The following is a 14,485-nucleotide window of genomic DNA, read 5'->3' as shown; positions in this document are numbered from 1 at the left end:
TTTGGGCACGCAGATACGTGGAGCCTGGGGGTGCCGTGGCCTCTGGGTAGTGTGGATGATGCTGCCATGGAGCATCCCCCCCCCTGCTAAATCCCCAGGGTTTTTGCTGTGGGACTCATTTAATAAGCTTTTGCTGTCTTCAGATAAAACACAATGCTGTTGCACGCTCAATTCCATGTACTTTCTTGGTTGTCTCTGTTAACATTATAGATGAGGTCAACGAGGAGCACATCGGGAGAAGTCTGGAAAGCAAAGATGCCCCAGGTCCTCCCTTCCATGAGCATGCTGCTGGCACAGGAGAGGAGAGGTATCTGCCACTAACAAAAATTGAATGCCACCCACTGAATCCTGTTCTTTAACTGAGCTTCCAGGACCATATTAGTAATAGGCTATATAGAATGCTTTTAAAACCCTTTTTCCAGGAATTGTCAGAGTATCAATCCTCCCCTAATAACTAAGAGCTAATGTGCTTATGCCAGAAAGGTCTTTTCCTGCATGATTTGATAAGGAGTCAGTAAAATGGAAGCTGTCTCTAATGTCAGGTTATTCTGGGTAGTTTTTCAAAGTAATTATGATTTTTATTTGTTTAATTTTTCCCATGGAGCAATGCTAACAACATGAACTATTTCAGGAAACCGCTCATTTCCTGCTGGTGCCAACCACTCACCATCATGGCTTGGTAGATTTCATGTTGTGCTGACTGTGCACAAATACACAATAAAAGAACTTCAGCAAGCAAATGAGTGACCTCACTCAGTGTTTGTGAACTATGGAGAATCCATTAAAATATCCACTTTTTTATTCATCGTTGCTTCCATCTTATTTGCATTCTTTTGTCAGCAGAATGAGGAATCATACTTCACAGGTGGCAATTGCTGCAATTATTAAATATGAGCCTTGAAAACACTTCCAGACCTCCCGCAGCTGAACAATGGGTGTTGTTTAATAAAGGACACAGTCAGCATGCTTTATAGCATGGCAATGGTCCTAATGATTTAACGTGGGAGTCCTGTAAATGTTGCTTTGTTTTTTTCATTCAACCCTAAATGTAAAGCATTCCCATCTGAAATCTCACCAGTGGCCCAACCTGGCTGCTCTTCTCCACCTGGAGGGCAGCTGTCACTAGAAACTCCCAAAGACAGTAGAACTAGTCAGGCAAACTGCCCATGATGTATGTTTATTTTATTTATGTACCAAGCACTTAGTAATTAAGTTATGAAACAAGTATGAAGATTTTTATCCCCTACTATAGTATCGTTGATGGCTTAATAATTCCTGTAGTTTCTGTGTTTTCAATTAATCCAGGTCTGCCTGTGGCCTGGCCTGAGCTGTGTGGATAGGCATGACTTGTTCCTTCCTGGACCAAGCCTGAAAGGGCATCTCCCTCTTGTGTGGCTTTTGGGCTGTTTTGGCACTATCACATCCTGTGTTTTTCTCTATAGTTTTCTCCCAGAAAGGAAAATCTGAATAAATTGTGGGTGAAAGAAGGTGTCATCACTGTTTTTGTTGATCAAATTCTATACTGACTGCAGTGGTAGACTCATATTTGCTCCAAGCTTAGACAATTTAATATGCCCCCCAGTCCTTCTATTGGAAGGAGAAAATGAATGAAGGCACTAGCTCTGGGCAGCCTTATATTGGGCAGAGTCAGTAGAAAAAAAGTGACAAAGCAGCTGAGCAGAACTGAATCAGTGTCGAAGGCTGCCAGACTGCCTATGCAGTGGATGCTCTACCCAGTACATCCCTACCACTGATCTCCTTGCTCAGACGTTTTTCTACTCCATAGATCCAGCACACCTGTTCTTGATGCTGCAGAGGAGCATAAAATCTTGCCAAAACCAAAGCCGAGACTTTCTGCCATGCTGTCTGCATCACACAAGGTATTATAGTTATACCTTCTGTGCTTCGTTTTGTTATTTCTTGGGTCTTCACACAGTCTGTATCTACTGACCAGAGGCTCCACAGACTGTCCTCTCTAGTATCTGTGCTCAAATAAATGACATTTTTTCCAGTCTTGTGAGTGGATATACATTGACAGAGTTTATTTTCTATTCAGAGATTCAGTATACATGATGTTTCTTCCTCGGAGAGTGACACAGGAGCAAGTCCATTTGCAGGTGCAACAGACAGCTTGCATTTGTCTAGAAAAGGTAAAGTTTTTGTTCAGTGAACCACTGACGTTTTCATTGTTTAGAGTCAAACACCAAGAAACATGCTGCTTTTTTTGTGCATAGAAATGAATAACAAAGAGCTTTTCTTAGTTTGGCCTGTAAGAATGGGCTGCCAAAATTCGTATGAATTATGCACAAGGCAGAAAGAATCAAGAAAAAAATCCTCAGTGACTAAAACTCCTCCTGGCTCTCAGTATGGTTAACTGAGTGCTTGGCTAACAATTTCTTAATGCACAGATCCAAGTTACATTTCTTTAGTCTCCTGCTTTGAATGTGTAGTGTATTTTGGTATGTAGCAAATAGACAGTATGAAATCTGTCAAGCAGAATGTGAAGCTGTGAACAAATCCCCAACTCACAACAACAATTTAGAGCTCAGTGAAATTTTTCCCTTTCTTGGTACAGAAAGAAGGGCTGAGTTTTTCAGGCTTTTCCTTCACATGAAAGGGAACTTGCTGGACTCTCAAAATAGGGAGGAATTAGGAACGTATTGGTGGTTTCTAGAAACTCCTCCTGGCTTCTCTTTGAGGACCTGCAGCCCAGACCTTCCAGGGAGTTAGGATATGGTGTGGTGGGATGGGATCTGAGCATTTGTTGTTGCTGTAGGTAATGGACTGTCTCCACCGCCTGCCAAGCTTTTAGACAGTGCTGTGCCACAGCCCAGCTGTGCAACTGGAGAAGCTGCTGATGGGGCCACTGGCATCACAGCAGGACCAAAAAATGCACCCGAAGAAGCTTATACTCCCAGCAGGATACCTGTTAAGAGAAAACCAAGCAGAAATGTGTCCAGATCAGAGCAGTTTGTGAATCATCTGGGGCCAGCAGAGAACAACCTTGAAAAGAGAGAGTTACTGGTAAGCCCCAGATTGCTGACTACAGAGGGGGAAAGCAGCCAGGCAGTGAAGCCAGGCGTGAACTACACAATCTCATCAATGAGTAATAAAGAGGAGGACATTGGCCTTGATCGTGAGCACTTCAAGAATTTGAAGAACTTCTGGGAGAAGGGAGCAGACTCTGTGATGATGGGAAGTGTGCCAGAGTCCCCAGGCTCGCTGGAGGCAGATGGCAGGCAGTTCAAGCTGTGCCGCTCGCTCTCCGTGCAGTCAGACCATGGCCAGAACAGTGAAGAAAAACCTGGGGCCTTCACTAAAACAAGAACCCCTTACAAAAGGACAATAACTTTATCTTCCAGTGAGGAAGAACCAAGCTATGTAGCTCCTGTGAGGAAGGGATCCATTTCCATTGCTCCAAGATCTACGTATGCCAAGAGCAAAGGAGGCCTGGTCACAAGAAATAATTCTCTGGGCGAAAGCAATGGGAAGCCATCAGTGCCAGAGGAAGAGAAGGCAGCACAGCGCAGCTCCAAGAAATCCAGATTGCCTGTGCGAGTGCCTTCCATCAAAATCGAGTCTCCTACCAAGGAAGTATCTGGCAGCATGTTAGAGCCAGAGACTCCTACAGAGAAGTTTATCGTGGCAGAGGAGCGCAAGCGCACAGTGAGCTCTTTGGCAAGCAGGGTGCAGACACTGATTGAGCCTGCGCCTGCAGGTGGTGACAAAAATGATGAGAAAGCACAAAGATGTGATGTGGGCACTCGTGACAACATGGAGGTAAATGGAGAGCTACCTGAGGAAAAAACATGCCAGTCTTCAGAACAGCCAACAGGCAGCGTGCTGGCCGGAGGGAGAGAAGCTGTTCAGAAGATGGACTTGTCTGTTCACTCAGGTACTGAGGGCTGTAACTGCACCCTGGGAAACCCCATCGAGTGTCACCTCTAAGCTGTTTTCTTCCCTAATACTTCCAATTTTGCATGTTTTCTTTGCTTCTACATCTATACTGTATTAAAACTGGTACAGGGTTAGCATGTGTGGAATGTGTTTAACAAACAGCTTTGGAAACAACTGTTCTTTGTAGAGCAGTGAGATGTAAAATTGGGCAAAATCTACTTCGATATGGCTACTGGCAGTCAGGATTTGAGTGACACTTTGGGCCTTTTGGGAATCCACCAGTAAGCTGCAAACAGAATGGACCGGACAAGGAGTCTGAACTTTGTGGGCTCTGATACCACATTTTCCATCACAGTGAAGTCAGTAGTACTACCACTTTATCAGCCTCTTCCTCTGGGTTTGACAGGCCCTTGTAAGGACTGATAATATGGGCAAAAGTTCATGTTAATTGCAGTTTGCTTTAAATGTGAGCTCTGATTGCCCACAGCTCCATTCCCTGCCAAGCAAAGACCTAGGAAGAGAGAGTTCCGTCTCCTTTTTCTGCATATTTGATCCTCTTGTACCTGATTGAGACCCATTTGAGAGGACTTTCCATGAACTTAGCTGATTTGATTTTGACTGTGTCATTTCTTGGCTTATTTCCTACCTTTTATAACATTTCCATTAAAATCCTCAGTTGCATTTCAGGTAAACACAAGCATTTCTTTTATATACCAATCATTCTTGCATTGCTCAGGGTATTTTTTTCATTATTGTTACAGTCGTTACAGATTGATATTAGCAGATGGCTGTATTCCACTGGAAGTTCTTTGTAAGTGTCGATCTCTTTTAGGGACTGGGTTACTCCAGTGTTTACATTTCTCATCATAGTGTGAAGAGCTTTTCTCAGGGAGAGAAGTTGGAGCCAATGATTTGAAAGTAACTTTGTGTAACTGTACAACTGCAGCGTGCTCTAAGCAGAAGGAGTAGCTGAGAGAGAGACATTCATGCTTGCTGACATCCTGCCCATTTGTGTTTGTTTACTCACCGTGTCAACTTGACTTTTCATATATTCCAGGGGAAGATGGAGATCATTCTCCTGCTGCTCAAGCCGTGGCCCAAGCAAACAGCATAAATCTTGCAAAGAGCATGGTGAACATTTACACAACCACAGAGAGTGAGTAATGCTTTTCTTTCTGCATTTTAGTTTAAGTTTCTTGAAGGCAATATATTATGTATGAATTTTGCATCCCTGGTGCTTCTGTGCTAGTACTAAGCAAGGAAAATGACATATTGTTTCATCATCAAATTAGAGAGCTTATAGTACCTAGAATTAAATTCAAGGCCAGGAAATTACAGCTAGATTGATGATATGTCACTCAGTGTGCACAGCAAAATGCAAACAGGCTTCAAACGGTTGGCAAGAATCTCTCTCCTCTTCCACCACTGAGTACCATGGGACCTATATGGCAGCCTGCTCAGTGATCAATCAGAAGTGGCAGAGTTTGCATCCAGCATGCAAGCTGTGCCACAGGCTGCTGTCACACGCTTGCTTGGGCCTATATCTGGGCCTTTCCCAGAGCAGCCCCAGATTGCTAGCCTGATCTCCTCAGCTACCAGCTGGGACACACTTCATGTTGGCAGTTCCTCTTGGGGAAACCAAGAGAAGCGAAGGAGAAGGCAACCAAGAAACCAGCAGCAAAAACTGAAGAAGCCCATGACCAAGAAACCTGTCTGTGCCACCAAGTAGCCCAAGAAAGCATCAGTCAAGGGAGAGAGCCTGAAGGAAGGCGGCAGCAGCCTCTGTGGCTGGGAAAACCAGTACATGTCCCCAAAAGAAGAAAGCTGGCAAGCTCAAGAAGACAGCTGTGAGCGTGCCTAGAAGCAAAGGGGTATGGCCAAGTATGCTGGGACTGAGTTGGGGAGGTTGGGGAGGCAATGCCCAGGGTAGGGTAAAGCAGCTTAGAGGAAAAAATAAGGCCAGTTTAAGTCAACCTGATCCCTGGTTATGGGACAGAGGGGAGTCCCCTTTGGGCTGTCACAGGCAGCCAGTGAATGGGGCATGCTGCACTGACCTATCTGCGTGCAACTGAACCATGCCATCGTGGAGCCTTGTGCCAAATGTATGCCATGTCATGTGGTGTGGCAGTGCAAGTCAGAAAACACGATGGCTCAAAGCTTCAAATCCCACATGCATTGCCATTCAGTGATCTGGTCTTCAGGCAGATGACAGAGATTTTAGCCTTTCCCCATTGCAGCTTATTTAGAGCCACAAACCTCATCCTAGGAAACCTTCTACCGAGTTGCACTTGTTTACAGTATAACAAATAGCCTGCAGAAAAGGCTAAATTTAACACTTTACTGATTGTTGGAGATATCGAACAGCCTTTTGGCATTCTGAACACTGTGTAGGGTATCATCATGGCTAATGCTCAGCAGTGGTGTATATGTGCATTTGTCATCTGAAAACAAACCAGTCATTTTGGAATGAGATTAGTCATCGAGGAAGTTACTGAGAAAAGATAAATATAGAGCAGATAGGCCTTATTCAAACATTTAAGCAGCTCAGTAGCCATCTTTTTAGGTTGTAGTGGAAGTTGATACTGTCTTGAAGCTTTCTTTTTTCTTTTATATAACAGACTATTTCTACCTCCTTGTCCATCTAGCAGTATGTCTGAGAGGTGATTGCAACAGTGAAATTATTGGTCTAAGTATTTTACAGCTCGTTTGGACAGGGAAATATTGTTTACACATGCTATGAGATGGAAACGTGGGCATGTTTGGTTTCTTTGACGGGGGGCGGATCTGCATGCTTTGGTTCTAAGTTACATCCACACAGCTGGAAGATGTAGAGCAAAGAAGTTATACGTGCTTCGGGCAACGCATAAATTGAATTAGCCACTAGAGGGAGTTTAGACACCCCTACTCTGAAAACACTCTGAAAGTAGCTTTTACAGCATTAGCTAGCCAGCAGTCAGGAGGGCTCACCTTCAGTGACTGGTGACAGAGATGGGGCAAGTGCCTCCCACAAGCTTCTCCTCCCTCCTTGTGCCTTTAAACAAACAAACAAACAAGTGACTTTCTTACATCTTCCTGACTGTTTATCTTGACACCTCTTTTCTATTTGTACTTACAGCGTACAGTAAACCTCTTTTGATACCCCATCAATTTCTTGAACCTGAAAGAGTCAAAGAACTGAGCAGATCCTCTCCTCTCCTGTTGTCTGAGGTAGGATAGATACCAGAAATGGCTGAAATAATTTTCCCAGCATCCCTTAAACAGCAGTCGGGTCCATGAGAATCTTTTTCTGGGACACTGGCAGTACTTGCTCTAGAGAATGCTTTGCTTATGTCATAAAAAAATGATAAAAATTATAAAAGCTGTAAGAAAAAAGTCCCTAGTAATCCACACCAACCTTTTGGTCCTGTAGGAGTTTTGGTCTTGCCCTCTGCCTCAAATCACAGTATTGCATGCCCTTCCCAAGAGTCCAGGTGGTTTGGAGGCAGTTAATGATGACGTTTGCTGCCGGTCAGAGGCAGTGCCTCTGGGGAGATTCCCTGCACTCCCCTCCGCTCTCCTAACCTGCTTGCTGCTTAATGGGACTCTGCTGAGCTATTGGTTTTCCTCTGTAGTGTTGGGAAGTGCTTATACGGCAGAGAATAAAGATGCTTGTTATTTTCTGAGCAGACAGAATCAGACACGGCTTCGGAAATCAGCTTCCAGTTTAGCAAGCACAAAAAGACTCCTAGCATTGGCAGCCACTCCTCCGACATGGCATCTGTCTCCTCGGTAGGTATTTAATGTGTATGTTTTGCTAGAAAGCATTTCTCAGTTGGATGCAGTGACGCTGCATTTAGGCTGATGCGGATGACGTGGCCTCTGGAGTATCACATTGGTTTCTGCATGGTACTTGATTTAAAAGAACAGTGATGGCTAATTACCTGCATTAAGGAAGTGTCTTCAGGTACTATCTCAAATTAGGAATCCTCGTTAGGTCCTTGTTAGACAAATTCAGAGTAAGAGGCAGCCTCTCTCCAAAGTGTGGAGCAAAGTGTGCTGCAGCCTGGAAGAGAGGAGTGGCCTTTCTCTAGGTGGGGGAATTACACACAGCTATTGAGTGGCTCTGAAAGAGCTGGGATTGCAGACTGGTGCCCTCTGCAAGCTTCTCCTTCACTTAATCAACAAATTAAAGGGAGCTCAGAATTTGATAGAAACAGGATGATTTAGAAGTTCAGCTTCTAAGGAAAGCTGACGAAAGCTGAGTGCATTTTGTTAGGCAATTTAAAAGGATTCCTTAGAGACAGTGTTTTGGGGGGGCTGTTTAAAAGTGTTTTAATTTGCTGTATAACTATTATAGGTAGCTCCAAAGTGTATATGTGAGATTTAAAGAATATATGTGAAGAAAAGCTTGTAGGGAGAGGTCAGGAACGTAGGCAAATATGTTATTTAAAAAGCTTTAGCTTGGGGGTGCATTAGTCCTTCTAGTCTGTAGAATCTGGGAGCTATAAATGAGCCTTTTTTGTCCAAGTGACAGAAATGTTTTTGAAAATCTCTGTTGGGTTGAATATCCTGATGAGATGAGAAATGTATCTCTTCAGACTGAGAGAATATATTCAGCAGGTTCTTATAGGTTACCATAGCATTTAATTCAGAAAGAAAAGGAATGGGGGGGGGGGACAGAAAAGAATTGGGTTAATTACCAGGAAAGTTTTTTGATAAATATTCATGATTGTACACAGAAGAGTCCCAAGAAGTTTAATTATTTGCTTTGTAAACTGCATTAGCTTTTATGGTATCCCATCAGTAATCATTAGTGATTGGTGCAATAGAAAATTCTCATCTTTCTGAAGCTGTATTTTATTTCCTTTTCTTGACTTTCTGTTAGAGAAAGATTTAAGCCTTGGAAAGAGAAGCTCAAGGCCTTTGGGCAAATCCAGTTTGTTCAGGGAAAGCAAATGGCTCTTGAGTGCCTAGTTTATACCTGAAGCCCTGAGTCCTGGTTTATACCTGAAGAAAATTCATTTTCCTCTGCATTTGTGACAGAGCTGTCTCTGGTGGGACAGTGGCTCTTCAGGACAGAATATATTTGTTTCTGTTCTGTACAGCTCTCTGCACTTTGTGAGCAAGCAACAAGACAGTATGGTCATATTTTTCTGTATTTCTAGTCTGATAATGTTCTTAGTAGCCTGTTTTTAAAACTGAACGACAATAGGGTGACTATCTCTACCATAAATAATAAGTGTATGTGAAGATAGTTAAAGTTCTCTCAATATATTTCTTAGTGATGAGACTGGTTCAGAATAGCAGCCCTTAGTACAGGTAGCACCAGGAAAAAGATAAGACTCTTACTAGTGATATTAGAGAAAGATATGCACTCTTACTAGTGATATTTAACTCTTTCCCAGAGCTTTAGGATTTAGAGATATAAATCATTGGGCACTTGGGAAATCAGTGCTTCTTAGTCCTGTTATAGGGTATTGCATCTGTGAGACCTTTATTCGGGTCCTCAAACCCTTGCTTGTGCAAGCACAGCACAGCAGATGTTCACCATTTCTGTATCAAGGACACAGTAATACTTGAGGACAGAGAGAGCAGATTATTTCTCCAGGAATGCACATCTTGGTCCAGAAAATAGATCAGTAAAGTGCTTATTTCAGTGGTGTGACCTTTTTGTTCTGCCTGGCAGGTGAGTGGCAGTGTGCTCAGTGTGTACAGCGGTGATTTTGGGAGTGTGGATGCCCAGGGTACTGTGGAATTTGCATTAGACTATGATGAGAAGAATCGTGAGTTCCAGGTTCATGTGTCCCAGTGCAAGGACCTGGCTGTTGTGGATGAGAAGAAAGACAGAACTGACCCGTGAGTGATGTTTCACTTTGGTTCCTCACGACTTCTCTGCTGCTGAACTTTGTGTTCTGAAGAGCTTTCTCTTTTTTCTTATGAATTTTCTTGTAAAATGCCATCTTTTCTTCCTACCTCTAGACTTCTGGTGCATACTTACTGCTGGGTGTTTCCTAGCAGTAACCACTAACCTTCTTGATGGTTTTAGAGCCACTGACATCAGTAAATATGTTGCCACGGACATATATCTGAATAAGATTGAGAAAACCTTGCTCACTACAGGAACGCTTTCTTTTATCACTGAAATATATTCTCTATGTAACCATATGAAACTTGGTCTCCCCATGGTGAATACACTTTAGTAATAACTCTGGTGATGTAGACACATGTTTATATGGAAAGAAAGTCTGAAAAGAAGCACCATGGTAATTGTATGGAGGCTAGTAATCTTTGTTTTAAAAGATGATAAAAATAACCTTGAATATGAACTTTGAAAAGGAGAGATTTATAATCAGGCTTTTTGAGACATTCCACCTCTTCTAATTACACCCAGATTTTCAGTGCACAGATTTGCTATAGTTATGGGTACTTCAGAAAATTGATATATGTCCTTGCTGGCTTTCCACACTGCTTAGAGAACTGTGTGTTCTGTTCTGAAAGTTGGTGGCATCCATCCATCCCTAGTGAGATTTATAACTTCACGTGCAAGACAAGTTAATATCCCAGCAGGTTTCTCAATTAGTTCTGCCCTTAAAGAGTCAACTTGCTTCCATAAATTCCATGTCACCATCCAGAAGACTTGCTTGCTTGGCAATGCTGAATAGTATTCAGCTGTTGTTTTTGGTTTTGTTTTTCCAGGTACGTTAAAACTTACCTGCTCCCAGACAAAGCTAGAATGGGCAAGAGGAAAACCTCAGTGAAGAAAAGGACTGTGAATCCTGTTTACAATGAGGTGCTAAGGGTAAGAACACATACATGCTCTGAAAAACCTGTGTTGTAGCAGGCACCTATCCCTGGTCAGGTCTGGAAGGAGCCTATCTACTGGGCTCCTTCTCCTGTCTCCTACTGCACTGTTCTTCCTTTGGTTTCATGAAGGCAGAGATGTTGAAAGTTTTTCTGTATTCACTTGGGTGGCACCCAAGATTTCTGTGACAAAACTGTACAGTGACCTTTGGAAGAAGAGACCTGTGAGCCTGTGCTGCTGTCAGAACAAGGAGGTATTCTTCCCTTCTCTGGCTTGTAGTTACAAGACATGGCACTGTTAAGAAAGGTCCTTATCCTGTGATCTTACTTATCAAAGCATGGAGGATTATTTAACAATGCCCAAGCCTGTGTTAATAATTCTTGAAAAAATATTGTTGTTTCTTGATGAAGAATGAAGCACTGAATTTCCCTGTGCTCAGCAGAAAAGCATTGTCAGGCTCAAGGTGGCTGACCATCGGGCTGCAGCACAAAAAGAGATGTTCAGAATGGGGCCAGTTCTTTAGAGCATGTGTGGAGTAGGTTTAAGTGTCTTAGAGCTAATTCAGGTTTTTGAGTAGTATATTTCCAGCTGTGAGAAAAACTGGAGAAAAAACAAAAAAAGAGCAACCTGATTTCTATTTCTTCCTCTAGTATAAGATAGAGAAAATGGTTTTGCTGATCCAAAAATTGAATCTCTCTGTTTGGCACAATGACCCACTGGGACGTAATAGTTTCTTGGGAGAGATCGAATTAGACTTGGCCAGCTGGGACTGGAGCAACCGAAAACTCAACTGGTATCCACTGAAGCCCCGGGTAAGTGCATCTCAGCTGCAATTCTGTTTCCCAGCCCAACCCCAAAGCCTTTAGGAATGGCAGAAATCCTTCTTGGCTGCTTGAGCCACGCACTGTTAACTCAGGGCTTTTCCTGCTGAGCCCCATCTGCCACGTCTTTGGCGTAAGTGGGCATTTGGCTGGAAGCCAGCGGTCCCTGCAGCTGGGACTTGTATGTCCTAGCCAGAGGGAAGGGAAGACTCCTCAGAGATGTTTGGCTGGTGTGTAGAAGCCCAGATTGTGCCTAGGGAAGCACTGGAAACACCCACAAGCCCTAGACTTGTTAGCACAGTATTCAGCGCTCTGAACGCAGGCTTTCTTGGATCTTACTTGGTGACACTTTCATAAATGTGATCTGACACTAATCAGCAGAAACTCTGACATGGCTGCCTCTCTCTCTTCTCATGTAAAAGACCATCCCTTAAAAACAGACACCGAAGTACCAGGTGATGCAGTTAGACATGCCTTGACAGGTAAATACTCAGGTGCCACGTTTTGTAAGACCAGTACAGCTTCCTGCCTGCTCCTGTGTTCAGAGGTCTGACCTAAGATCCCTTTTCATAAAACAAAGGCTTTCAGAAGAAAAGGTGATTTTGTCCAACTGGACATTTCTGGAAGGGCAACCTTGCTCTGAATCCTGAAGCGTTATGTTCCACGGGACTGAGTGTGAGAACAAAGTCACCAAGTAGCCCTGACTGTCCCAGCTGTAAGAAGCAGAGCTTGTCTATTTGTCCCCCTGTGTTTGAATCAAAAGCTGTTTGCCATGCTATGTTAAGCTCTTGTTTACTCGGTCATAACTCTTTCTATTTCAGAGTCTTTCTGCTGTTAATGGTGTGGATCATCGAGGAGTGATGAATTTGTCTATTAAGTATGTCCCTCCAGGAAGCCTAGGTAAAATCTATTTCATAAATTAAGAAGTATTGCCTGTATATTGGTGTGCAGCTTGTAATGCTTCATCGTTTTGTGGGATGGTTAAAGAGTAATCTCATTAGAGGAAGATCGTAGAGATCAGCACAAAGGGACAACCACAGTGCTTGACAGCACCACCTGCAGATTACATCTGTTTTTCACATATTGGATTTACTGGGAAACTGTACAGAGAGGAAGGCCTCAACAAGCTGTTATGGGCACTGTGGGGTGTTGTGATGCTGTAGCAGCAGCACACAGATCCTCTTACTTGAGGGACAGGCAGAAGGTTGGGTTTCCCCAGTAGCTCCTTCTCCTTTCCTGCATCAATGCATCACTGGCAGGTTGTGTCAGGAGCCTCCTGCAACCGTGATCATGGTGCTGTGGTGCCCAACAGAGCACAGCTCCAGGGGAGTGGTGTGCAGAGAGGTCCTATCACTGCTCCCTCAGGTCCCTGGAGAGGAAGCTCATTGTCTTACCAGCTATTGCTGGGATGTCATGAGAGCTTTCTGTTGTACTAAATGGCAGGTCCCAAGAATCCTCCCTCTGGTGAAGTTCACATTTGGGTCAAAGATGTCAAGGACCTTCTGCAGTTGCGTCCTTCTGGAGTTGACTCCTTTGTGAAATGGTAAGTGCCCATTATTAAATATCCTCTTGGGCATCCAAACAATGGAATTAGAATCCATTTTTTAGTGTAAAATATCACTTTGGGGAAAAAAAAAATAAAAAGAAGAAAAAGAAGAAAAAAGAAAGCCTTTTCCTAAAACAGGATCTTTTAAGCATCCTACCTTTCTAAGAATCTTTGCTTACAAAATTGATTTTCTAGGGAAAAGAAAGTTTACTCCAAGGATTATAAACATTCCCCATTAAATTTACACGGATTTCTTATGTTGAGACCCATTTACTCCTTACTTCAGATCTGAGGCCTGTTTAGGCCCAGAAAGTTTGTAGAAGCTAATGAAACCCCATGTGATATTTTATACTACTTGCTGTATTTTTTTTCCTCTCAAAGCTATGTGCTTCCAGACACGAGTAAGAAGAGCTACCAAAAGACCCGAGTGGTAAAAAGAGACACAAACCCTGTTTTCAATCACACTATTGTGTATGATGGCTTTCATACAGAGGATTTGAAGGATGCTTGTGTTGAACTGACCGTGTGGGATCATGAAAAACTAACCAACCATTTCCTTGGAGGAATCAGGCTGGGCCTTGGGACAGGTAAGTGATTTTCTTTACATTAAATGAATGCCATTATACTGTTGCCGAGCCAAGTGTTATAATGGAAAGTTGCTGAGCATTTTGCTGTTAGGGAGAAACCAGATATGGAGAGTGTCTAGCTGTTAAGGGGCTTCATACTTGCACTGTGTCTGAGATGGAAGGAGCCCTGTTACTGTGATAGTAACCCTCTGTTCCTACATTTTCTGCCATATCAACTCACAGGTCTGGCAAAACTCAAGAATCAGTGGGGGTTCAGCAGAGAATTTTCCTGCTGTTGCAGGAAAACAGGCAGCATTGCAAATCAACATTATTTTGCTGTTCCTCCCAGTGCGAAGTGCTCAGAGCTGAAGACAAAGAACTTGAATGCCATGTGGGACAGCACCACCTGGTGACTCTGTCCTCATCTCCTTCATTGAAATAATTCAGTAACAGGAATAGCTAATATTTGGAAATCAGAGCTTGATGTAGTAGTTGTTCTATCTCAGTCATTCCTGAGACAACATCAGCAGTTTGGAAATTGAGCTTTTTAGGTGATTAAGGTATTATTTTTTAAATTACTTTTATTAGTTTAGATTATGAAGTGCTCAAAGAGCACAGCAGAGGTGCCACTTGCTGAACATCCTATCCTAACTTTCAGTGTACGCCATGCCTAGTTTTGACAGATAGAATGTTCATCTTTGTAGTTGGTAGGTAGGAGATGTAAGGATTTGTAAGCTAGCTATACTTACTGTTAAGCAATAGGGGTCTCTGAAAGATGAAAGACAAGCAGAAGATTTCAGGGTGGGGGATGTGATAAAAGGTGACTGTTCCTTGCGGGTATCAGGAAGAGCCTTATTGTAGGTCGAAGATCTGC

The 14,485-nt window shown here is 43.1% G+C and overlaps 1 protein-coding gene across 6 annotated transcripts in view; it reads left to right on the top strand.

Annotated features, from left to right (window-relative positions):
• LOC116229785 (synaptotagmin-like protein 2) overlaps window positions 1-14,485 on the top strand; it is a 40,881-nt gene that overhangs the window by 17,841 nt on the left and 8,555 nt on the right. For all 6 annotated transcript variants that reach the window (XR_016470966.1, XR_016470965.1, XM_031594497.2 and 3 more), the window contains 13 exons: window positions 211-307; window positions 1,787-1,880; window positions 2,057-2,150; window positions 2,777-3,895; window positions 4,955-5,053; window positions 7,013-7,104; window positions 7,564-7,665; window positions 9,563-9,732; window positions 10,573-10,675; window positions 11,329-11,490; window positions 12,321-12,399; window positions 12,943-13,042; window positions 13,427-13,632. Coding sequence is in view for 4 of the 6 variants with exons in the window: in XM_031594497.2 (XP_031450357.2) it covers window positions 211-307; window positions 1,787-1,880; window positions 2,057-2,150; window positions 2,777-3,895; window positions 4,955-5,053; window positions 7,013-7,104; window positions 7,564-7,665; window positions 9,563-9,732; window positions 10,573-10,675; window positions 11,329-11,490; window positions 12,321-12,399; window positions 12,943-13,042; window positions 13,427-13,632 (2,517 nt within the window). In the remaining 2 variants the exon portion in view is untranslated. The remainder of the gene's footprint in view (window positions 1-210; window positions 308-1,786; window positions 1,881-2,056; window positions 2,151-2,776; window positions 3,896-4,954; window positions 5,054-7,012; window positions 7,105-7,563; window positions 7,666-9,562; window positions 9,733-10,572; window positions 10,676-11,328; window positions 11,491-12,320; window positions 12,400-12,942; window positions 13,043-13,426; window positions 13,633-14,485) is intronic.

The sequence above is a fragment of the Phasianus colchicus genome, chromosome 14, assembly GCF_987193195.1.
Source record: "Phasianus colchicus chromosome 14, bPhaCol1.hap1.1, whole genome shotgun sequence".
NCBI lineage: Eukaryota > Metazoa > Chordata > Aves > Galliformes > Phasianidae > Phasianus > Phasianus colchicus.
The sequence above is the reverse complement of the archived record's forward strand: the minus strand, read 5'-3'. Positions and strand labels throughout refer to the sequence as shown.